The 25,994-nt window shown below is 42.4% G+C and overlaps 1 protein-coding gene across 3 annotated transcripts in view; it reads left to right on the forward strand.

Moving 5' to 3' along the window:
- ripor1 (RHO family interacting cell polarization regulator 1) overlaps positions 1 to 25,994 on the forward strand; it is a 298,373-nt gene that overhangs the window by 263,177 nt on the left and 9,202 nt on the right. For all 3 annotated transcript variants that reach the window (XM_080187058.1, XM_080187057.1, XM_080187056.1), the window contains exons 14-20: positions 9,670 to 9,809; positions 12,562 to 12,730; positions 17,530 to 17,665; positions 18,446 to 18,604; positions 23,608 to 23,766; positions 24,570 to 24,766; positions 25,805 to 25,888. In XM_080187058.1, the coding sequence (XP_080043184.1) occupies positions 9,670 to 9,809; positions 12,562 to 12,730; positions 17,530 to 17,665; positions 18,446 to 18,604; positions 23,608 to 23,766; positions 24,570 to 24,766; positions 25,805 to 25,888 (1,044 nt within the window). The remainder of the gene's footprint in view (positions 1 to 9,669; positions 9,810 to 12,561; positions 12,731 to 17,529; positions 17,666 to 18,445; positions 18,605 to 23,607; positions 23,767 to 24,569; positions 24,767 to 25,804; positions 25,889 to 25,994) is intronic.

The raw sequence follows: 25,994 nt of genomic DNA on the forward strand, positions 1-25,994 counted from the left end.
GTCAGAATGAGAGATGTCATTGGTCTGTTGTGGGCTGTTCAGTAAGTTTTAACTGAAGAAGTGGGAGGAATTGGGACAGTGGTTAATTAGTATATTGCATAAGTTAGAGGCAATAAAAATACTTGGGATGTAGTGGCCTCTTGAGAAATTACAGCCCTTGTGTTAGGGATCAAGTGAGTGGGTGTGAACTTTTCAGACTGAATGATGCCCTGAAATTATAAGCAGTAGAGTCACAACTGAAACTCCAGCTGCTAGGATAGAACCAGTTGGCACTTTGTTACAAAGAAAATCCAAGAATTATTCAGTTATTCTTTACGTTTCCCCTCATCCCTTTCCAATATGATGACAGTTGGAAAAGAATAGAGAGAATGAAGCAAGCATTTTCCAATACCTGAGGTATCTTGTGGGGTTTTGAAATGTCTCTATCTCGGGCAGTCCCTGGGAATTGAGGATGACTTGCTTCCACTTCTGTTTGATGGGTTTTGAGATGACAGTTAAGTCCACTACACGATCTGCATTCTCTGCCACATGTAGGGTAAGTGGTGCTTGAAGGGTTGCGTGAATGGATTGGAGATTTGTGTGCTCCCTCTAACACCTCAACTTCGCCTCTGCACGTTTTAAAGTCTCTCAATGAGTTAATTACCTTCCCAAATGATCCTCCCTTCATCTTCACTTTGGTTGGTCATAAGCCAGGGTCTCCCATGAGTTGGTGGGGCTGTTTGACCTCTTCGTGGGTGCTTTGAGGGCATCCCTAAAGTGTTTCCTCTGTCATCCTGTGAGTCTCCTGCCATGTCTGAGTCCTGAGTAGACCATTGCTTCAGGAGTCTGGAATGTACTGCAGCTGTGGCTGATTGGATTGGGCGTGTCAGATGTGTGAAACACTGAAATTGGAACTTGCTTTTGCTTGGCTTTTTACGTAGATCAACCCTGTTGAAAGTGGTTTCTGCATTCTATACCAAGACAAAGCAGAAAAATGCAAAAAGAGGCCATGCTCTTGTTTTCTCTTTTCCCCACCGCAAAGGGCCATGTCACATCAAGATGTTTCACCTAACCAACTACTCAGTCAACAAATAGCAGAAATTTGGGAGTTTTAGTCCACACGGGCAGCATGGTCGGTGGAGACTTGGAGGGCCAATGGGCCTGTTCCTGTTCTGTAATTTTCTTTTGTTCTTTATTCACCACCTTTGGTGGTGATTGAGGAGCCTGTTTCAAACCCAGGCTGCCCACGTGGGCAGTTCTAATTACAACTAAAAATCTGTGCAAAGAAGTGGCAGATAGAATACAAAGTGGGAAAGTGTGAGGTTATGCATTTTGGTAGGAAGAATAAAGGCATTGAATATTTTCTAAATGAGGAGAGAATTCAGAAATTCTGTCAGGGACTTGGGAGTGACTGAGGATTCTCTGAGGTTAACTTGAGTTGGCAATTAGGAAGGCAAATTCAATGTTAGCATTCATTTTGAGAAGACTAGAATAGAAAAGCAGGGATGTACTGCTGAGGCTTTATAAGACTAGTCAAACCACATTTGGAATATTTGTTTCCATTAGTAGGAGAGATTAGTATCCAAAGGCACAGCCTTCGATTAAAGGGACAACCCTTTGGAACCGAAATAGGAGGAATTTCTTCAGCCAGAAGGTGGTGAATATGGAATTCGTCGCCACAGAAGAATGTGGAGGCCAGGTCACTGAGTGCATTTAAGACAGAGATGGATACGTTCTTGATTGGTAAGGAAATCAATGGTTACAGGAAAAGGCAGGAGAATGGGGTAGAGAAACTTATCAGCCATTGATTGGCAGAGTAGACTTGATGGATGAAATGGTCTAATTCTGTTCCTAAATCTTATGGTCTATGGTGCCAGATTGCTAGTAACTGTGAGTGTATGTTGTTTATTGTGATGTGCTTTCTACTGACTGAAGCAGAAATGTTGCTTCTGGCATTCTCAAAGAATAGTAGAGCTGGCCAAATGTGATGTGAATAAGCCTCTGAGGGGCTGGTGGTGAGTGATGGGAGTTCAAGTAGCTGGTTTGCAAATAGTTTAAAAGCATTTTTAGTTGGGACCACACCATGATTCAGTTTTAGAACTGTAATAAAACCAGTGCCTATTTTATCTTCTTGAGCTTGGTGCATTGTATAAGGCTTTGGCTATCCTCAAGTGCTGTGCAGTTCTGGTTACCAGAACTCTAAAATGTTGGTGTTTTTGAGGATCAACCAGGATTTTATCAATGTGAAATCCTGTAGAGGAACATTAGTTTTTAATCTGAACATTGGCAAGGCTGGAATTATCACTAGTTTAGTTGGGATTAAAGGCGATATGAACCAGGTGAGTAGTGAAAGGACTGGATGTAAACTGGTATTGTGGGATTTGAACACTGAACTACTGATCAAGTACCAAAACCATGTGGCAACCAAATACCCTTGCAAGTTACATGTTGAGTGAGAGAAGTGGAATAAGAGATGGGTGTGCTCATAAGGAAGCTTTTATTTGGTGATGGCTGTAGTACTTCCTGACCATTGGCCATCTAATTCCTCAGTGAAGCTGATCAATTTGTTTTGCTGCTGCCCGTAATTAATCAACTCTGACGGCTGCCCATAGATCGGCTGCCAACACAATAAACACATCAATCTGAAATACTACACATCCTGTAAAATGAGTCTAATTGTGGGCTGCAGATTACCATTGTCAAGTACTGGCTCTGCCTGAATCCTGTCATTCAGTGAGCTTTCTGTGCAGTAATTGATTACTCTTTGGCGTTCTAGCACAGAGCCAGATATCCAATATATATCATTTGTTGTTCTAAAGTACATTAATTAGTATAGAGAGAAATTGTCTCATCATTACTGGAGTGTGGGTGTTCTTTAACTGATGGGTGTTTTGTAGGAATGAACAATAAACCAACATTGGGATTCAGAAGATAGCAGTCCACCAAGCTCCTTTGCCTTTTTTGATTTAAGTTTGAATACTGGTTTGCAAACCACTATGTCAACCACTAATTACCCTGTATTATTCAGTCCCTCTTTTCTGTTGCTTTTTTTGATGCCCTTCACTTGTTGCGTTGGAGTACTTTTCATAAGAACATAAGAAATAGGAGCAGGAGTAGGCCAACTAGCCCTTCGAGCCTGCCCCGCCATTCAATAAGATCATGGCTGATCTGTTGTGGCTCAGTTCCACATTCCCGCCCTCTCCCCATAACCCTTAATCCCCTCTCTTATCAAAAACCCATCAATCCGTGTCTTAAAAATATTTAGCGAGGTAGCCTCCACCACTTCAATGGGCAGAGAATTCCAGAGATTCACCACCCTTTGAGTGAAGAAGTTCCTCCTCAACTCTGTTCTAAACCGCCCCCCCTTTATCTTGAGGCTGTGCCCCCTAGTCCTACTATCCTTTCTGAGCGGGAAGAGTCTCTCCACCTCTATCCTATCCATCCCATTCATCATCTTATATGTCTCAATGAGATCTCCCCTCATTCTTCTAAACTCTAACGAGTACGAGCCTAATTTATTCAGCCTCTCCTCATAGCTCAACCCCCTCAACTCCGGCATCAGCCTAGTAAACCTCCTCTGCACTCCCTCCAAGGCCAAAATATCCTTGCGTAAGTACGGTGCCCAAAACTGCACACAGTACTCCAGCTGCGGCCTCACCAATGCCCTATACAGCCGCAGCAAGACCTCCCTACTTTTATATTCAATCCCCCTCGCAATGAAGGCCAGCATCCCATTCGCCTTCCTGACCACCTGCTGCACCTGCAAGCTGGGTTTTTGTGACTCATGCACAAGGACCTCAAGGTCCCTCTGCACCGTCGCCTGCTGCAGTTTTTCTCCACATAAGTAATAATCCTTCCTACCAAAGTGGACCACCTCGCACTTGCCAACATTAAATTCCATTTGCCATTTCCTGGCCCATTCGCCCAGCCTATCTAGATCCTTCTGTAGACTCTCCCCACCCTCCGCACAATTTGCCTTTCCACCAATTTTGGTGTCATCAGCAAATTTCGACACCCTACACTCGGTTCCCTCCTCCAGATCATCTATATAAATGGTAAATAGCTGAGGCCCCAGCACCTACCCCTGGGGCACTCCACTAGTCACCATCTGCCAATCCGAATAGCACCCATTGACCCCCACTCTCTGCCTCCTATTTGACAACCAATCCTCTATCCACGCTAATACCCTACCCCCAACTCCATGCCCCCTTACCTTCTGCAATAACCTCTTGTGAGGTACCTTGTCAAACGCCTTCTGAAAATCAAGAAAGACCACATCCACCGGCTCTCCTCTATCCACCGCCCTAGACACATCCTCATAGAACTCCAGTAAGTTTGTCAGACACGACTTCCCTTTAACGAAACCGTGCTGCGTCTGCTCTATCAAGCAGTTCCCCTCAAGATGCCTCGCTATTTCCTCCTTGATGACGGATTCTAACATTTTACCTACAACAGACGTTAAACTAACAGGCCTATAATTCCCCGCCTTTTGCCTGGCACCCTTCTTAAACAACGGTGTAACATTAGCCGTTTTCCAATCTTCCGGCACTTCCCCGGAATCCAGCAACATCTGGAAAATAACCACCAAGGCATCCACTATCACCTCTGCCATTTCTTTCAGGACCCTCGGATGCATTCCATCCGGTCCTGGGGACTTGTCCACAACCAGCCCCTCCAGTCTGTCGAGCACCACCTCTCTAGTAACAGTAATGTCATTAAGACCCTCCAGTCCTACCACCTTTCCATCTCTAACATCCGGCAAATTATTCACATCCTCCTCCGTGAAGACCGAAACAAAGAAGTTATTCAAGACCTCAGCCATATCCCCATCCCCTACCACTAGGTCCCCCTTCTCATCCTCTAAGGGACCAACATTCACCCTAGCCAGCCTCTTCCTTTTTATATATTTATAAAAACTCTTGCTGTCCTTTTTTATATTAAGCGCTAGCCCAGCTTCATAGTTTCTCCTACCCTTCTTTATCAACTTCTTTGTCAATCTTTGTTGACATTTAAACCTCTCCCAATCCTCTTCTCGCCCACTACTCTTAGCTACTCTAAACGCCTCCGCTTTGAATTTAACACTTTCCTTCACCTCCTTCGTTATCCACGGCTTATTACCTCTCCTCCTACGGTCCTTTTTGACCATCGGAATAAATTTCCGCTGAGCACCAAGAAAGATCTTAAAGATCCTCCACTGCTCCTCAGCAGACCTACCTTCCAACGCGCTCCCTCAGTCCACATTTCAAATTTAACAAGCCTTTTTTGACAAAGTGAATTTTATTTAAGAAGCTGGTAAGGTTTCCACAATCATTAATGGAAGAAAACCAAAAGTTCCATTTTAAAAGGAGTTTTGTAGTGATTAATGTGGAATTGGCTGAGCCCAATTCTACATTGCCACCTATTGATGTCAAGATGCTGGCGTTAGACTGGGTAAACACAATAAGAGGTCCCACAACACCAGGTTAAAGTCCACTAGCCACCAGCTTTCAGAGCACTGCTCCTTCATCAGGTAAGTGGGAGTTCTGTTCACAAACAGGGCATATAAAGATACAAACTCAATTTACAAAATAATGGTTGGAATGCGAGTCTTAACAGGTAATCAAGCCTTAAAGGTACAGACAATGTGAGTGGAGAGAGGGTTAAGCACAGGTTAAAGAGATGTGTATTGTCTCCAGCTGGGACAGTAAGTGAGATTTTGCAAGCCTAGGCAAGTCATGGGGGTTACAGATAGTGTGACATGAACCCAAGATCCCAGTTGAGGCCGTCCTCATGCGTGCGGAACTTGGCTATCAGTCTTTGCTGAGCGACTCTGCATTGTCGTGAAGGCCGCCTTGGAGAATGCTTAACTGAAGATCAGATGCCAAACACCCGTAACCGCAGGAGTGTTCCCCAGCAGGCAGAGATTGTTGAGCGGTGTTCATTCATCCGTTGTCTTAGTGTCTGCACGGTCTCCCCAGTGTACCATGCCTCAGGACATCCTTTTCTGCAGCATATCGGGTAGGCAACATTGGCCAAGTTGCAAGTGTATGCACCATGTACCTGGTGAATGGTGCTCTTTTGTGAGATAATGCCATCCCTGTTGATGATCCAGCACATTTTGCCGAGGTTGCTGTGGCAGGGTTGTGTGGTGTTGTGGTCACTGTTCTCCAGAAGGCTGGGTAGTTTGCTGCAGACAATGGTCTGTTTGAGGTTGTGCGGTTGTTTGAAGGCAAGAAGTGGGGGTATGGGAATGGCCTTGGCGAGATGTTCATCTTCATCAATGATATGTTGAAGGCTCCAGAGAAGATGTCGTAGCTTCTCTGCTCTGGGGAAGTACTGGACAATGAAGGGTATTCCGTCTGCCGTGTCCTGTGTTTGTCTTCTGAGAAGGTTGATGCGGTTTTTTGCTGTGGCATGTCAGAACGGTCAATCGATGAGTGGAGTGCCGTATCCTGTTCTTATGAGGGCATTTTTCAGGGTCTGGAGATGTCTGTTGTGATCCTCTTCATCTGAGCAGATCCTGTGTATACGGAGGGCTTGTCCATAGGGGATGGCTTCTTTAACGTGTTTTGGGGTGGAAGCTGGAGAAGAGGAGCATTGTGAGGTTATCCATGGGCTTGCAGTACAGTGAAGTGCTGAGGTGACTGTTCTTGATGGCGATGCGTGTGTCCAAGAATGCAACCAATTCTGGAGAGTCATGGTGAGTCTGATGGTGGGATGGAACTTGTTTCAGTGATTGTTCACCATGAGTTCAAAGAAAGAAAATGTTGTCAATGTGTCTAGTGTATAGTATCAGTTGAAGGTCCTGTGCAGTGAAGAGGTCTTGTTCGAACCTGTGCATGAAGATGTTGGCATATTGAAGTGTGAATTTGGTCCCCATGGCTGTTCTGTATGTCTGGATGAAGAAGTGGTTGTTGAAGGTGAAAACATTGTGGTCCAGGATGAAATGGATGAGTTGTAAAATTGCATCTGGAGATTGGCAGTTGCCGGTATAGTGTGTTGAGGCAGTTGCAGCAATGCCATCGTCATGGGGGATGCTGATATAGAGTGCAGAGACCTCCATTGTGACGAGGAGTGCTCCTGGTTCGACTGCTCCATGTGTGCTGAGCTTCTGTAGGAAGTCCGTAGTGTCGTGACAAAAGCTGGAGGTTCTTTATACAGTGGGTTTTAGGATGTCTTCAATGTAGCCGGAGAGGTCCTTGCACAGGTTCCATTGCCCAATACGATGAGACGACTGGGTGTGTTTGCCTTGTGTATCTTCGGGAGGTAGTAGAGATTTCCTTCGCGGGGATTACATGAGATGAGAGCAAGAAGGGAGGTCCAGATCAAAGGTCTTGTTCAGTCTGAGTTGATGGGTGTGTTCTTTGGTTGGATCTATGGGTAACTGTGGTGTTCCTCGTTGTTCAGTTGACAGTCCACTTGTAATCCGTTCTGTTCAGTATGACGATGGCCCCTCCTTTCTCTGCTGGTTTGATGACAATGTTGTGGTTGGTCTTGAGAGCACCGATGGCATTGTGTTGTGCTTGGGTGATGTTCGGGGCTGTGCGGCTGATGAATCTGGTGTTGATGCACCTTCTGATAACATGTATGTCCAAGCTAAGTCAAAGACAGTTGCTTTTCAGAGGAGTCCAATTCGATTCTTTCCTCTTCGGTTGATGCATTGTGGATCTTTCTGTCAGCTGTTTCGGTTCGTTGGCTGTCTCATTGTGTTCGCTGTTGACCCCTTGGGTTTTGTGGAAGAACTCCCGCTGCCTCATTTGCCTGATGAATTCCTCTGTCTGCTGCGAGACTGATGTGTTCCATCACCAAAATAGACCCCCAAGGCAAACACACCTGGCTGTCCCATCATATCGAGCAATGGGACCTTTGTGTGAGACTCTCTCTCCGGCTTCATTGAAGGCATCTTGAAGCCCACTGTACCACAAGTCCACAGATAACCTCACGATGCTCCACTTCTCCAGCTTCCACCCTAAACACATTAAAGAAGCCATCCCCTATAGACAAGCCCTCCGTATATACAGGATCTGCTCAGATGAGGAGGATTGCAACAGACACCTCCAGACGCTGAAAGATGCCTTCATAAAAACAGGATATGGTGCTCAACTCATCGATTGACAGTTCTGATGCGCCATAGCGAGAAACCACACTGACCACCTCCGAAGACAAACAAGGGACATGATGGACAGAGTACCCCTCATCGTCCAGTACTTCCCCAGAGCGGAGAAGCTACAACATCTCCTCCGGAGCCTTCAACATGTCATTAATGAAGACGAACACCTTGCCAAGGCCATCCTCACACCCCCACTTCTTGCCTTCAAACAATTGCACAACCTCAAACAGACCATTGTCCACTGCAAACTACCCAGCTTCAGGAGAACAGTGACCATTACACCACACAACCCTGCTACAGCAACCTCTGCAAGACATGTCAGATCATTGACACAGATGGTATCATCTCACGTGAAAACACCATCCACCAGGTACATGGCTAACGGTGTCTACCTGATATGCTGCAGGAAAGGATGTCCTGAGGCATGATACATTGGGGAGACCATGCAGACGCTATGACAACGGATGAATGAACGTTACTCGACAATCACTAGGCAAGAGTGTTCTCTGCCTGTTGGGAACGCTTCAGCAGTCACGGGTATTCAGCCTCTGATCTTAAGGTAAGCATTCTGCAAGGTAGCCTTCACGACACATGACAACGCAGAGTCACTGAGCAAAGACTGGTAGACAAGCTCTGCACACATGAGGACAGCCTCAACTGGGATCTTGGGTTTATGTCACACTATCTGTAACCCTCACGACTTGCCTGGACTTGCAAAATCACACTAACTGTTCTGTCTGGAGACAATACACATCTCTTTAACTTGTGCTCAACCCTTTCTCCACTCGCATTGTCTGTACCTTTTAAGAGTTGATTACCTGTAAAGACTTGCATTCCAACCATTATTTTGTAAATTGAATTTTTATTTTTATATGCCCTGTTTGTGAACAGAGCTCCGAAAGCTAGTGAGTTTTGCTACCAAATAAACCTGCCGGACTTTTAATCTGGTTTTATGGGACTACTTGCTATGTTTGCCACCTATTGCCAGCATATTGTGTGACAACTGAGGAAGTGGGAGAGACAGCTGCAATCTCTAGAGATTTTCGTTATGTGAATGTGTGTATTGGAGGATTGAAGTGTCTTCATCAGTTTTAGTACTGACCATGTTACTGTGACTGCGAATACAGAGAGTGGCATTTCAGTTGTAAGTAGATCTGATTTTCAGTGGTTTGGATCGGAGATCTTCATTTCACCCCTGTTGAAGCCCAATTCGTGTAGTAGTCAGTGAAAGACAGACACCAGATTGATCCTTAATTGTGCTGGATTTCAATCCCACTTTGTCTCAATAAATTGGAATGATTTTAATTAGATTTCTTTGTCCTTGAAGCCCTCTTCTGATGTGTTGGAGAAGGTAAGAATTAGACAGCTATATTCCTAGAGCCAGGTTGTTTTAATGATTAAATGGTTTGCAGTAAAATGACACTTGGATTGTGGAACATTTGGTTATAGTTTTAACTTCCATTTAAAGTATCTTCCATAATGGCTCACAAATTATGTAGCACTAATTGGATAAAGTATTTTCATAGTAACTTCATCGCAGTGTTAATGTAAGACTTGTGATGCTAATAAATAAAATTAATGTAGAGTTTGTCTTTTTGCAGCAGAGGCAGGGTGTGAACAGGAGCAGAGCATCAAGTATCAGTCTGACTGTTGAACATGCACTGGAGAGCTTCGACTTCCTCAACACATCTGACATGGAAGACTCTGAATTCTCAGAAGACGAAGCAGAGAAGATAGGAAGGTTCGACCCATTTCTTATGGCAAATCTAGCAAACTGAAATCATAGAAATTAAAAGCACGGAAAGAGGCCATTGAGCCTAATGTGCTTCAGCTGGCTGTTTGGAAACGTACCCATGCTTCATGTCACATCCTTTTTATCCATAGCCCTGCAAATTCCTCATCAATTAACTGTCCTACTCCCTTTTAAAATTATTTATGGAACTAGCTTTCAGTTAGAAAATGTTGCAGATCCCAAACATATTTATCCTAATCTCCCCTCCAAATCTTTGCCCTAATTTTAAAATCTGACCTCTGGGTATTGACTCACCTACTGGAGGGAACAGCCTTTTTTAGTCAAAACCTCCCACCGTGTGGTAAGTCTCCTCTAGGTCAACTCTTAACCATCTCTGCTCCTTAGAGAACAGTCCTAATTTTCCTAACCAGTCCTCATAAGTGAAGACTAGTATCTCCAGTAAACCTTCTCTTAGCATTTCTATTGGCACTTGCATTTTTGTTGAAGTGCAGTGTCTAGGGTTATCCACAGTACTTCAATAGAGGTCTTACCAGTGATTTACAAGGTTTAGCTTTTATTGTTTTTATATTCTATTTAAAACCGTGTCCTTTTTAACCATCTTACCAATTTGCCATACTGTTTTTAAGGAATAATGAATGTATTTCTGCTCAACTACACTTAGCAAAATCATGCCATTTATACTTTCCATTAGTCCTTCCAAAGTGCATCACTTAACACTTACCTGCACTGAACTCCATCTGCCGTGCAACTGTCCATTTCACCATCCTATCTACATCGTACTGAAGCTTATAACTATCGTCTAGCTTTCAGTGACTAGCTACTTAACATTGACACATTTATACTGGTGTGGAAGAGGGCTTTTGCTTGGGGTATGTGAAAATCAGTAAATAGACTCATGGAGGAATAGCTGATGGAGCTGAAACTTTGGATCATTTTATACTTTTTTATTTAGAGAGACCTCTTACCATACCCCAAAACTCCTACCACTGCCCGCCCCCCCCAATCTGTGTAGTGTACCCTGAACTATACAACACTGTTGAGAGTTCTTATTTCTTGCACTTCAGCATCCTTGATTTTAATTGCTCCACCATTGGTGGCTGTTCTTCAGCTGTCCTTAAAACCTTGTCATTGAGCTAGCCTTTAAGCAATCTGCTTTAACATCTCCTTGTGTAGCCCAGTGTCATTGTTTGTCAATGGGTGCTCTTGTGAAGTAGCTGTCCATTTTAAAGGCACTGTCTAGTTAGCTGTGCCTCAGTTGGTAACACTCTTGTCTCTAAGTCACAAGGTTCCAGGTTCAAGTTCCACTCCAGAACTTGAGCATAAAGATCTGTGCTGACAGTCAACAACAGTGGTCTGTCTGATACCTCGCTAAATATTTTTAAGACGCGGGTTGATGGGTTTTTGATAAGCGAGAGGATTAAGGGTTATGGGGAGAGGGCGGGAATGTGGAACTGAGCCACGACAAATCAGCCATGATCTTATTGAATGGCGGGGCAGGCTCGAAGGGCCAGATGGCCTACTCCTGCTCCTATTTCTTATGTTCTTATCTCAGCAGTACTGAGGGAGTGCTGCATTACCAGCGGTGCCATCTTTCAGATGAGATGTAAAACCAGGGACCCCATCTGCCTGCTTACGTGGATATAAAAAGATCCCATGACATTTTGGAAAGAGCAGGGAAGTTATCCACTGCGGCCAATATTGTCCCCCTCTCAACATCACAGGATAACAAATAAAGGCAAAATACTGCAGATGCTGGAATCTGAAACAAAAACAGAAAATGCTAGAAAATCTCAACAGGTCTGACAGGATCTGTGGAGAGAGAATAGAGCCAACATTTTGAATCATGATGACCCTTTGTCAGAGCTGAATAAGGTAACAGGTTGTTCATTATTTCGTTGCCACTTGTAGGCGTTTGATGTGACCAAATTAGCTGACATGTTTTCTACGTCACAACAATAACTATCCTTCAAAAAGAATGAAATTGGCTATAAAGTACTATATAAATGCAAGTCATTTTACATCAATGCATGTTGTAGGTTGTGACAGTTTATGTACAACTGAACATATTTGGAACATTATTAGTGCACCATTCAATAGGATCATGACTGTGGCCTCAACTCCACATTCCACCTATCTTTCATAATCTTTGACTCCCTTGTTAATCAAGAATCCATCTACCTCTGCTGTAAAAATATTCAATGATCCTGCTTCCATCTCTCTGGGTAAGAGAGTTCTTGAGAGAAGATTTTTTCTAATTTCTGTCTTAAATGGGAGAGCATTTGTGTTGAACAATCTCCTATTCTTTTTGGCAGAAAGGTAGAGAGTGAGTACCTCGCCATCTTCTCGCCATCTTCCCGCCTCTGCCAAAATTAGATCTGGGACAGGACAACCCGTGGTTGGCCTTCCCGCCCTGCCACCAACTGAGGCCCCTAAATGGGCAATGACTGTCATCACAAGGGGAGCAGAACATACAAACCATGCTTGTCATCTCCTGAGAAGGGGTCCATTGATCTAAGGCGCTCAGTGTCTGATCAAAGGATCTAGGAAGCCTCACCCTAGCCCTTGCTGCCAAGTCCCCTCTATCACCACCTGCACTCCATGAAACCCACCATTATTTACCTCTGGCCATGTTTGAAGATTACACAGGCATGGAAAGACCAGTTTGTCTGTGTATCTCCTAAATGTGTAACTGAAGCAGTCTCAAACTATGTAGTGAATTTATTTCTGCTTCTTCTGGCAGACACAACAGTAGAGTGCGTGGACTTGCTGCGGGACCTAGCGAAGCACTAACGGAGGATACTGGAGTCGGCAGTGGCTCTGAAGGGAGTCTGGTTCCAATGACAACAGGGAATGAACACTTGGACCAGGTTCTAATTGTACACTTGAATAACTGCAGCAGACTTCTACTGGTAAACATAGTCAAATTTTTACGTTATCTGCAGTACTGGCAATTTCTGAAACTGTGGGTCTATCACAACACTGTGTTAAAGTAGCATTGTGCTAATTTATGCTGATGAACAGCATAGACTGTTTGTGAGGTAGGATATGTTATTAAAGTAGTTACAGGAGTTTAATCCTGATTTTTGATGCTTTGAGGGAGGGTTTGTGAAAAGGGATAGATGATGCCTGTTGAAAATCTTGCTGAAACTTGGGTGTTGATCCATATGATCTTCCCTATTTCTATATATAGTTAAGTTGCTGTTTAATTCAGAAATGACAGCAAATTAAAGCTTCCCATTGGAAGGGGCAAAACTATACTTATTTAACAATTATTTATAAGTCAAAATAGCCCAACCATTTGTTTTTCCTTCTGTGGACGTTCACATAAGATAATACAGCATTGCGGCACAGTGGTTAGCACTGCTGCCTCAAATGCCAGGAACCTGGGTTCAATTCCCAGCTAAAGTCACTGTCTGTGTGGAGTCCGCACGCACTCTCTATGTCAGCAAGGGTTTCCTCCAGGTCCTCCGGTTTCCTCCCACAGTCCATAAGACAAGGCCATGCTAAATTCTCCCTCAGTGTCTCCGAACAGGCACCGGAGTGTGGGAACTAGGGGATTTTCACAGTAACTTCATTGCAGTATCAATGTAAGCCTATTTGTGACACTAACAAATAAACATTGAATCAATAAATTAGCATCTGCTAGAAATTGACACTTCCAGCACTACTGCCTAATCAAGAAGAAATTTGTTTAATTTACTTCCAGAAATGCAGTACCTGCTGTATAGAATCTGTACTCACTGACTGGCTACAATTTATAAATAAGTGGTTCAGCTTCCTTCGTATTATAACAGAAAATTCTTAATTATACAACATTAAATTGGATTTCTGCAGCACTATTTACTACATTATCTTGTTTGTTCATTGATAGCCCAGCTGATTTAGTGTAAGGAGACTGGGGCAGAATAAGTGAATCCAAATGCATGTTCCAGTTTTGAGTTGAAGCTGTCTTTCTGAATCTGTCTTGTAGTACTGCTTTCTGTCAGCTGATGGCACAGGCACACTATAAATCAAGTTCAAAAGTGCAACATCACCATCTGTGGAGAGTAACGTGGTGTTGCAGAAACTGATTGAAAATTTAATTCATAGTTCAGAATATAGCTTCACTTTTTATGGCTGATCTATAATCAAAACAATTTTCCTTTGGCATGGAATGACCAAAATGGTATGAATGAAGGATAGGTAATGTTATGTTAATGATGTGGACGGTTTTATGACCAAGTGGCCAGCAAGCTCTGACAATTAGGAGATCTGTCATGTATTGCAAATCTCCAGTACCTTCTGGTAGATTTACTCTAATTGCCATTTGATTTACATAAACAGCATCTCGCATTTATATCCCTGTCATCTTCAATAACTTGTTGGATTTACACATGAATTGCCTTTCAAGCACCTTAAGTTTGATAATTTAAGGTCCATTAGTGCCTTTTCACAATATGATAATTGTTAAAGCATAGCAATCAACCTGTCTGGCTCAGGATGGAAATAATTTTTAAGCGCTCAATCTCATTCCTGTGTGCAGTCAATTTGTTTCATTTTAATTTTTTTCTTTTCCTTTGGTCTCTTTTTCTCTCTCATAATCCCCAAACTTTCTTGCTGTCTATATTTTTCTTATCTGATTTGACTGTAATTCATCTTCCTTTTCTGTCCTTCGTCTGTTCTTTTTCAATCCTTAAATCTCAGTAGCATTTGCACGTGGTTCACTAAAGTCCCAGTTGCCTTGACCATGCCATTAACAGCTTCCACTTATTCAAAATTACACTGCTAATTTTTTTTCAGCTGATGGTTGCAAAAATATTTATAATATGCTGCCCTGCTCCAGCCAGGTCCAGTCATGGTTCAAAATTCAGCACAAACCCTGTGCAAATAAATTGGGACTAAATTTTGTCACCTTGACGTTTTCTTGATTTTTGTCCTACTTTGGATGTCAACATTTGTTCAGTGATAACACTTCTGTCGCTGAATCAGAAAGTTGTGGGTTCAAGATCCACTTCAGTGGCTTCAGCACGTAGCTCAGGCTGAAACTCCAGTTCAGCATTGAGGAAGTGCTCCACCATCAGAGGTACCATTTTTTAGATGAGACATTAAACCTAAAATCTGTCTGCAGTATTGGGTAGCTGGAAAAGATCCCATGGTACTATTTTGAAGAAGAGCAGGAGGGTTCTCCCAATGTGCTATTTGATATTCATCCCTACATCTGCATTACTACAATTGACCATCTAGTTGCTGTTTGTGGGAGCTCGCTGTGTGCAAATTGGCTGCTAGTTTTGCTATTAGCAACAGTGATGAAATTTTAAAAATACTTCATTGGATGTAATGTACCTTGGGGATTCCTGAGGTTGTGGAAGTCACTCCACGAATGCACATCTCTTGTCATTGTTTTACACAACTTTGATTAAGTGAAGCACGTTCATTCTGATTCTTTTTTAAACTTGATGGCTGTGAAATTGGAGTACAGCACAAAGCTGGTCATGAAGTTTATCTGGCTGGTCAGAGACTGTGCACTGGAGAAGGGTCAGTACTGTGATGCCTCCTTCACCATCATCTCCAATAGTAAGTGCAAGGATGTCACAAATCTCTTTGTCACAAAGATGGAAATCATCCATTCAGCTGCCTCTGCTGCTTCCCTCCCTTCCCCTAGCCCTTTGGCACAAACTTTCCTGAAGTTGCCCCAGTCCTGAGTTTGCATCTTTCTCTGAATTCATTCCCATCTCCTGCAACATTCTTCCCAACCCTATCTTGTCTATAACACCTACCCCCTCGCCACGAAATTCTAATCCAACCAAACTGTTAACAACCCAACATCCCTTTGTAAGTGTGTTAGCCGATACAGTTAACAATTCTCTCCTCAGCTCCCATTTTCCAATCCTCTTCCCCTCCATCACTTCAACTTGTTGTCATCACCCCTCTCCTCAAAAAAAACTACTCATCCAGCTGGACGTGCTTCCTATTGTCCCATTTCAAACTCCCTTTCCTGTACAAAGTCCTTGAACAAGTTGCTTTCCAAATCCATGCTCGGCTACCGCCACCCCCCCCCCCCCCCCCCACCCCCCAATCAGGTTTTCAGCCCAGTCAAAGTACTGACTTAGTTGACCACACTTCCATTGTCCAGCTGGATGAAACTGCACTACCTTGATTCTGCTCCAATTTGATTGTAATCAGAGAATCATTTGTAATGGTATCTCTTTGAACCTTTGCACTGTTACCTCTGATGTCCTTCTAATTCTAATGAGAGCTGGCAGCACTTGGTTTTATCACACCACCATTTTGTTGGACCCTCAACTGTCTCTGGCCTCGCTGCTTGTCTGACATCCATTCAGTTGCTTCTGCTGATGAATAGAAATTTTCTCCCAACTAAATAATGTGAAATAAAAGCAAATTACTGCTGGAATCTGAAACCAAAAGAGAAAATGCTGGAAAATCTCAGCAGGTCTAGCAGCATCTGTTAAGGAGAGAAAAGAGCTGACGTTCCGAGTCCAGATGACCCTTTGTCAAAGCTTTGACAAAGCATCATCTGGACTTGATGTCAGCTCTTCTCTCTCCTTATACTTATTGTCAGACCTGCTGAAATTTTCTAGTGTTTTCTCTTTCGGTAAATAATGTAAAGACTGAAGCCATTGTCTTTGGTTGCGGCCAAAAATTTGGTTCTCTGCCCATCATTTTTTTTACTCATTCGTGGGACATGGTGTCATGCCTAGCTAGCGTTTATTGCCCATCCCTTGTTGCCCTTGGAGTGCAGTTGAGAGTTAACCACGTTGCTGTGACTCTGGAGTCACATGTAAGCCAGACTGGGTAAGGACAGCAAATTTCCTTCCCTAAAGAACATCAGTGAACCAGATGGATTTTTCCAACAATCGGCAATGGTTTTATGGTCATCAATCGATTTTTAATTCATTTTTTTATTGAATTCAAAATCTGCCGTGGTGGGATTTGAACTTGGGTCCCCAGAATATTAGCTGAGTTTCTGAATTAATAGCTAGGCCATCACCTCCCCATTTCTATTCCTGATTACCTTGAACTTAAGTTATCTCTGAGATGACTTTCTAGCCACATATCCATCTAATTACCGTTTCTACCTCTGCTACAGCAACATCTGATCCTGTCTTGGTCCATCTGCTGCTGGAAACTCTCAACCCTGCCTTTGTTACCTCTAGACTTGTTTATTTCAATGCTCTCTTGGCCAGCCTCCCATCTTCCACAAACCTGTGCTCATTCCAAAACTCTGCCGCCTGTATCTTATCTTGTTTCTACTATCATTCGTTCATCACTTGTTATTTGATTTTCGCATGCTTCCTGTTCAATAACACTTCAATTTAAAAATCCTCATTGTTGTTTCAAATCCTTTCATGGCTTCACCCTTTTCTATATCTGTAACCTTGTCCAGCTCTGAGCCTCATGGATATTGGCATTCCACCTAATCTGATCTCCTGCACAGGTCTGATTTTCATTGCTCTCCTGGAAGTAGCACTTTCAACTACCTTGCAATTCGCACAAACATCTTCACTTCCCTTAAGATGCTCCTTAAAACTTATCTCTTTGATCAAGCTTTTGGTCATCTGCCCTGATATCACCATCTGTTTCTCTGTGTCAAAAAATATTTTATAATTTTTTGTTAGGCAGCTTAGAGCATTTTATTGATATAAGTGCATTATATTCATGTATGTTGTCTAATCTTTCCTATGCACATCACCAATATTTCATGTTGTAGCAACTGGGTATATATGGACCGCTGCGATGTCGAGAGATCTACGCACTGGACAAGCTTCTGAGAGAGGCCCATGTTCTAAAGGTAGTTGCCAGACTGAGTGAGGAAAAATCTGGGAACGTAAGCACTGCTGAAGAGGGTGAGTGAGCTGTCTCAAATGAAATATCACCCAACATTAATGTACTGTCTCTTTGAAGCCTATTCCTATTCACACTATCTGATTTCCTTTCACAATTGCAAGGGAGAAATGAGAAAGTATAATGGTAATTGGATGATAATACTCGTGCTTTTCTGAGTCAGTAAGTTATGGGTTCAAGTCCCACTTCAGAGACTTGAGCACAAAAATCCTAGATGTTACTGCAGTGCTGAAGGACTTGTGATACTGTTGGATGTCATGCCTTTTCAATAAGATGTTAAACCAAAACCTAAAATGTCCCTCAGTGGATACAGTCAACCCATGGAACTATTTCAAAGAAAAGCAAGGGAGTTATTCCCAGTGGCTTGGCCAGTCTTTATCTCTGGACATAGATGATCTGATCATTGTCACTGGCTAAGGGAGCTTGCTGTGTCCAAATTGGTTACCATCTTTCCTACATCAGTGCCCATACTTCAAAAAATATTTAGTTGGCCGTTGAGTGCTTTGAGACGTTCTGAAGTCATTAAAAGCTCTATGTCAATTGATTTTTGTCTTTCTCGTCAAAAGATAAATTAACGGAATAACCATACTGATCTCTAAATTAGGCAAGTTTGGGTGAGGATTGCCACCTCTGGCTGGACTGATTCCAGGTGATGCCACATAACAGCTATCTTTCTAGAAGTCGAGTGTTTCACTGCAAATCTTGTTTTGTATTTTTAAAACCTTACAACTGTATAAGTTGGTGTTTATTTTGTCTCTCTTTTGAAAAATGCTCCCCTTCAGTCATGCCACTGCTAAAAGATAAAACGGTCTTTTCATTCTGGACACACTGCACCGAGAGCCCGAACCTATTCAGTGCCACAGTTGAGCGCGTTCTGCAAAAGCTGAACTTGAGCTTTGGGAGCAGAGTGAATGAGCAGCACTCTGGCCCAGCAGAAGCAGGTTAGTGATCACATTCAGCTGGATAGTTTCTACGTGTGGATATTTTTGCTGAAGAAATAAATAGCAATATAATTATACTTTTGATGCATTTTAAGCAAAAACTGTTAAAAGATTTTGGTAAGACCTTCAGTAAGGTACCTCATAATAGGCATGTTACTAAGCATTGGGAATCAGCAGACAAGTAACAGAATGAAAAGCAAACTGGCTACAAAACAGTAAACAGAGGTAGGGGTTAAGTGCAACTATGCAGATTGATAAAAGTTGGGTAATGTTCGACAGGGATCAGTGCTGATAGCACTGTTGTTTACTATTTACATAAGTGATCTGTGCTCTGATTTCTAAAGTTTGTGATGACACCAAATTGATTAACACAAAGGAAGAATGCAACAAAATACAAGATGACGTTAAATTTGTGAAACGGATGCATAATTGACAAATTACTAGTAAACTTAATATAAATGAGTGAGATGGTGCATTTTGGTCAAAACTAATGTGTGGATAACAAGAAGGGTAGAGGAACGATGATCTGGGGATTTGTTAATTACTAAAAGTAGCAATGCAGGTTGATTGGGCCATTTTCTTTTTAAGAAGTTAATCAAACACAGGTTAATTTTTGGGGAACAAATTTGAAAAGCAGTAGTTATGTAAAATTTGTATCTTGGTCAGTACCTTTTGTGTACAATGCACAGTTCTGATCTCCATATTATAAAATCTAGAAAGAGAATAGAATCCCTACAGTGCAGAAGGTTTGGCCCATCGAGTCAACATTGACCCACCTTTTTTTTCTTACCAAGTCCCTATCCCTGCAACCTTGCGTATTTACTCTAATAATCCCCTAATCTACACATTTTGGGACACTAAAGTGCAATTTAGCATGCCCAATCTACCTACTTTGCATGTCTTTTGGACAAGAACAAAGAACAACACAGCACGGGAAACAGGCCCTTTGGCCCAACGAGCCCGCGCCGCTGTCCCACTGTCTCAGTGTCCTATTCATGATTTTAGTCTACACCTAATGTGCGAGGATCAGGGAGGTCCAATTTAGGGACAATTTAGTACCCAATCAATCAGCCTAAAAGCACATCTTTGGGGATGTGGGAGGAAACCGGAACACCCGGAGGAAACCCACGCAACCACAGGGAGAACGTGCAAACTCCCACAGACACAGGCCCAAATCCATGTGTCCGCACAGCAACAGAGATAGTCTCTGAGCTGTCATGTTGCCCTCGAGATGGTCCAGTTTAAGCACACTAACGACATGAAGCAATAGGCAACTCCCGAAGCAACGTCCAAGAGCAGCCCACTACAACCTGCCGCATGCATGCCCCTTGCTGGACTTAAATGCCTGTGGAGACAAAAAAAATTCATTATTAAACAGGCAAAGACTGTAACATCCCTGAGACAAAACGTATTCCCAAGCCTACAATGTTTAGTAAGGCCTACTATATCCCCCTATATGTAGCCCGCTTATGTGGCTGTCTAAGTGACTCTTAAACAACCCTAGCATGCCTGCTTCCACCACCTTACTCGGCAGTGCATTCCACACCCCCACTACCCTTTGCGTGAAAAACTGCCCTCTAATATTTGTCCTATACCTAGCCCCCCTCACCCTAAGCCCGTGACCCCTCGTTCTATCCATTTCTAATAGCGGAAAAAGCTTACCACCATTTACTCTATCTATCCCCTTCATAATCTTATAAACCTCTATTAGATCCCCCCTCAGCCGACGTCTCTCAAGGGAAAACAGCCCAAGTTCATTCAATCTTTCCTCGTAAGACAGCCCTTCCATACCAGGCAGCATCCTGGTAAATCTCCTCTGCACTCTCTCCAGGATCTCTACATCCTTCCGGTAGTACGGCGACCAGAACTGGACGCAGTACTCCAAGTGAGGCCTAACCAACGTTCTATACAACTGCAACATCAGACTCCTACTCTTATATTCTATACCTCTTCCTATGAAGGCTAACATACCATACGCTTTCCTCATCACATTCTGCACCTGCACCGACACCTTCAGGGACTTGTGCACTTGCACCCCCAGGTCTCTCTGCGTATCTATACTCCGGATAGTTCTACCTTTTATCGTATAACTCCCCTCCACATTATTCCGGCCAAAGTGCATCACCTCGCATTTCTCCGGATTAAATTCCATTTGCCATCTATCTGCCCAATCTACCAGCCTGTCTATGTCCTGTTGCATTGCCAGGCACTGCTCCTCAGTACCCGCCAATCCAACCATCTTAGTGTCATCAGCAAATTTGCTGATCACACCACCTACCCCCTCTTCCAAGTCATTAATATATACCACAAATAGAAGAGGTCCTAGTACCAAGCCCTGCGGCACACCACTGGTGACAGACCTCCAATTGGAAAAGGAGCCTTCCACTACTACTCGCTGTCTCCTCCTCCCAAGCCAGTTCTCCACCCATCTACATACCTGGCCTTGTATCCCATGAGCCTTCACCTTTTCTATCAGCCTACCATGAGGGACCTTGTCAAACGCCTTACTGAAATCCATATAGACGACATCAACGGCTTGTCCTTCGTCAACCGTTTTTGTCACCTCTTCAAAAAATTCCACTAGATTCGTAAGGCACGACCTCCCTGTAACGAAGCCATGCTGCGTATCCCTGATCAGATTGCAGCGCTCCAGATGTTCATACATCCTATCCTTGAGGATCCTCTCCATTAGCTTGCCTATAACTGAAGTCAAGCTCACCGGCCTATAATTCCCTGGGTTATCCCTCTGACCCTTCTTAAACAACGGGACTGTGGGAGGAAAACAGAGGAAACCCATACAGACATGGGAACAGTGTGCAAACTCCACACAGTCACCCAAGGTCAGAATTGAACCCAGGTGCCTGGCACCATTCTACCCCAAAGGGACAGTGGAAAACATGCAAAACAAAAATTTGGAAGGATGATATCAGAACTGAGAGGATATACTTATCAGAAAAAGCAGAGCATATTCTGGAAAAGAGAAGGCTGAGGAGTGAGAGTTAGAAATAAGGAACATGTACTTGAAAAACCATAGCATTACAAGATTAAGAACTGTGTTAGAAAATGGAATTAGAATAATAGGTGCTTGATGGCTGGCATAGACACAAGTGGCTGAAGAGCCTCTTTCTGTTCTGTAAAACTCTATGCCTCTAGGATCTGTTAGAGGTATATGATAAAATAGTATAAGAAGATAGATGTAAAGAAAATGCTTTTGTTTGTGGGAAAATCAGAAACTCAAAGTTATAAATATAAAATGGTCACTAATTATAAAGGAGTAATTGAGGAGAAATTTCTTTACCCAGAGTTAGATGATTAGAATTTGATATCACGTGGAGCTGTTGGGCTAAAAGTGGAGATACGTTTACAACATGAAGATAGGAAGTGGAGACAGAAATGGAGGAATTATACTGATGGGATTAGATAAAGAAGAGTGGGTTGGAGGAGGTTTATGTGGAGCATAAAGGCCAGCATCAATCTGCATCACACTTCTTCTGTGCTGTAGACCTAACATAACTGCATCTGTTTTAGCCAAATTCTAGCTGGAAAGATTTGAAAAAGGAATGTAAGGTGAAAGATCACAGTCATTCATACACCATCCTTATGGTCACAGACTACAACTAATAGCAATAGTCTATAACAGACCCAGATATAATGTGGAGAGCTTTGAGAACCACAGCTTCAAAGTCACCATTTCTTTGAAGGCCCCCCCATATTTGCCAAGTCATGTTTCAAGTCTTAAATTACTCCTATAGTATATCCCAAAATACTTTCTGAAATAAATTGATCTAATCTCATTTTAATTAATTAGTATTAACTGTTTTCATCATCTTCCAAGAGGCCTGTTTCATAGATTTAAGCACTGGATAAAAAAAATTCACAAATTAGTTTTAAGTTTACCCCCTTCAGGTACAGACTATTTCCTTTGATTTTACAGTTCTGAATAAAGTGAAACACTTTGTCACAGAAATACAATATCTAGTCCCTTTAGAATTTTGAAAGCAGAAATCATATCACCTCTTAACCATCCTTTTTCCCCAGTAAGAACATGCTCAATTTACATAATCACATCCTGTAATCCAATCCTCTGTTCCTTCAATCATTCTGATTACCCTCTTCTATTATCCTCAATAACTACAATATCCTTTATATACTGCGGCAGCTGGAACTGTATCGTTTTCTACTTTGTTCGACACAATGTTTTATGAAATACAAGATGAGCTTGTTATTTTGGTTCAATGTTGATCTTTTATTAAGACCTAACATCTGATTTATTTTGCTTGTTGTCACTGCACGTTGTTGCAATTACTTCATGTTGTCAATTGTTCTCATTTTCATTAACATTTTCCTTTAAGTAATAGTCCCTCCTTAGATTTTTGTGAAGGAATTTCCATTTCTTTACATTGATTTTCATCTGTTACCTGTCTGTTCGAATGCTAAATGTATTTCAGACCTCCAAATTGCAGAGGGACCAGAGCCAAACAGTTTATCGAGATGTCCTGAAATTTTGCCCAACCAAACAGATGTAGCTGGGATTTTAAAAATGTTATTTATGTATTGAAGAGAGAATGATGGGCTATCCAGCTGCTCTCATTTCATGAGTTTACTTTTTCTCCCAGCACGGTGACCCTTACACCCGCAGAGCTAATTTCACTCTACAAGCAGCCTGAGATTCAGCCCTCTAAGTGAACATTGGCATGGATATGCAGATATGAATGAGGATGATGTGCTTTATATGCTGTTTGATACATCACTGATTCAGATGATTAGTCTTGAAAATGTTCTATTGTGCCGTGCTGCTGAACTCGAGATTTAATAGGATGTGCCATTTGAACAAGTTATTACTTTTAATGCCATGGTCATGAATTTAAATGTAAAGTGATTTTTAAAACGGCACAGAAATACATTTAACTTTCTAGGTTAGTCTAGCTTTAGCAGTATTTACATTGCTTGTGGACTTCAATCATTCCTTCAGTAAAAGTTATTTAATCTGCTCTTTCTTTCAGTTTTTGTTAAATTAGTGGAAAGATGCTTGGACAGAACATTGCCAAAACGTGCTCGCAGTGGAAATGTGGAACTGCTGACGATCTTCCAATACTTGAGTCACATTGAGGAGCAGAACGTGCCCTCTTTACCTGCTTATATCATGGAGCTGGCAGATGAAGGTACTTTGCTACTGTTCTTTAATGTCTCTTGAATTCAGCCTCACACCACCTCTTTTCTGCTGCTCCATTTCTACATTTTGTCCTTGATTTTATTTTTCTTGTATCACTCACCGTTCAGTATCGGGCAGCAGCCAAGACTGTACCAACTTGGCTGACTAGGTGGTCGCCTTGAGGTCAGTGGAGGGATAATGAGTGCGGTGAATGCCCCTAGGAAGCCTCTTGGTAGCAGCATGCTGGACTGACCCTTTCCATTAGTGCAGACTGATGTTGTTGTGTAGCCATCATCCAGCCAATGTCCCCACTATTCTGACAGTTCCTTGCAGGATCCTATTAACCAAGGCTAGCACACCATTTTATCCAGCAGGAAGCTGGAAATGTATCTCAACACACTGACTTTTTCCTGAAATAATTCCATGTTTATGCAAATTGTGAATGTTGTAGTGTGGGTTTTTTTAGGGTTGCTGAAGGTTTAGAATGACGTATAAACATGCTCTGTTGATTTTATTAAAATCTTTTGATGAATCTTTAGGTGTAGAATGTGTGTCTTTCTTTGTATGCTGTATGCTTGCATATCTATCCTTGTGATGCATATGTGCATTGATACGTATCTTGCACTGGCTGAAACATCTCTGAGTTAGTTGAGGATTTTTTTCCCACTCTCTCCCTTCCTCCCCTCTGCTTGGAATGATGTAATGATGCGGGAAGAATCTTGATTTAGATTCACATCAAATAACCATCTACAATCCTGTTCAGTTACAAAAATGGTGAATAGCCACTCAAGTCATACTTTCCATTCTTTGCAGTATTCCTAGTTCAGAATCTTCAGTCCTCTGATAGGGATGTGGTCCTGAAGACTCTAAAACATCTCTCAGGGGCTCAGCTCCAGAAAGATGGACTGAAAGCTGTAGGCCTGCTTCTGTTGGAGGACAACACTAAGGTCTGCAACACTGCTTCCTCTGTACTGAAAAACCTGGCAGAAGACTCCAAATTCCGAGAAAAGGTTGGTAGGAAAAGATCTGTAAGTGTACTTCCCTCACAGCTATCTTGGCTGATTCTTCCAGATACTTAAATGTCTATTTAGGGGACAGAGATAAAAGCCCAATGCTTAGAGACTCTTTGTAAATTAGGAGCCCTTTAATTTGAAATTTAGTTTAATAAGACGTGAAATTTTATAATGTAGACTGAATAGAGCCGTGTTTGAGATCATTGTGAAGGTGTGTGTTGTATCTCTTGGAGTTGGCCTGTTGGCAGTGCGAGTGTATTATACCTGAGCAGGCAAGGCTGCTGGTGGTGATGGTTCATAAGCAGAGGAGGCCATTGACAGTATTGCACCAACCCACTTGCATTGGTACAGTGTGGTGTCACCTGACACTGGATTCCCTTGAGTATAGAAAATTTAGGGGTGATCTCATTAGGGTATTTAAAATGTTAAAAGGATTTGATTGAGTAAATAACAAGAAACTATTTCCTCAGGTGAAAAAATGGGATATAATCTTGAAGTTCAAGCTTGGTCTTCAGAATTGGAATCAGGAAGCACTTTTTCTCAAAAAATAGTAGAAATCTGGAACTCTGTCCCCAAAAGACTGGATGCTGGGTTCTTTGGATCTTGATTTGAAATCGATTGTTCAATATTGAGCAAAGACTGATCACTTGAATTGCAATATAGGTCAACAGTAATCTAATGGAATGGTGGAACAGGCTTCAGAGGTTGAAAGGGCCACTTCTGTTCCTATGTATCATTGCAGTTGTAACAATACAGTCAAATCCAGTTTTTGAATCTAACCAGACATCAGAATGAAACAGAGAATCAGCTGGCTTGATAACATTACCCCAAGGGTTTATCTGAATATAGTAGATCCTTCACAAAGTGCAGTGAGACATGGTGAGTACTTGTTAGCACATCACCCCAGACAGCCCTGCTGTGTCACCAAAAGCAGTGTTTATAGTATATCAGCATTACTCTGGAAGCAGCTAGTATATGAATGTTGGAAGATGATTTGTTTTGTCTGACAGACTAATTGTGTACGTTTGTTTTCAGGCACTGGTTTGTTACTTGGAGCTGCTTGAGGATGAGGATGGACAGCTGAGAAAAGTAGGTTGTACTGCACTGGCACATCTAAAGGTGAGTGAGTGGAAAAAAAATCATGACACTTGAACTCATGATAATCGCTGTCTTAGTTTGCTCTGAAATTACTATAAGTGAAGGCCCCTCAAAAGTCATTTTGTTG

This window comes from Carcharhinus amblyrhynchos, chromosome 4 (assembly GCF_965287045.1).
Source record: "Carcharhinus amblyrhynchos chromosome 4, sCarAmb.v2.hapA, whole genome shotgun sequence".
In the NCBI taxonomy this organism is placed as follows: Eukaryota; Metazoa; Chordata; class Chondrichthyes; order Carcharhiniformes; family Carcharhinidae; genus Carcharhinus; species Carcharhinus amblyrhynchos.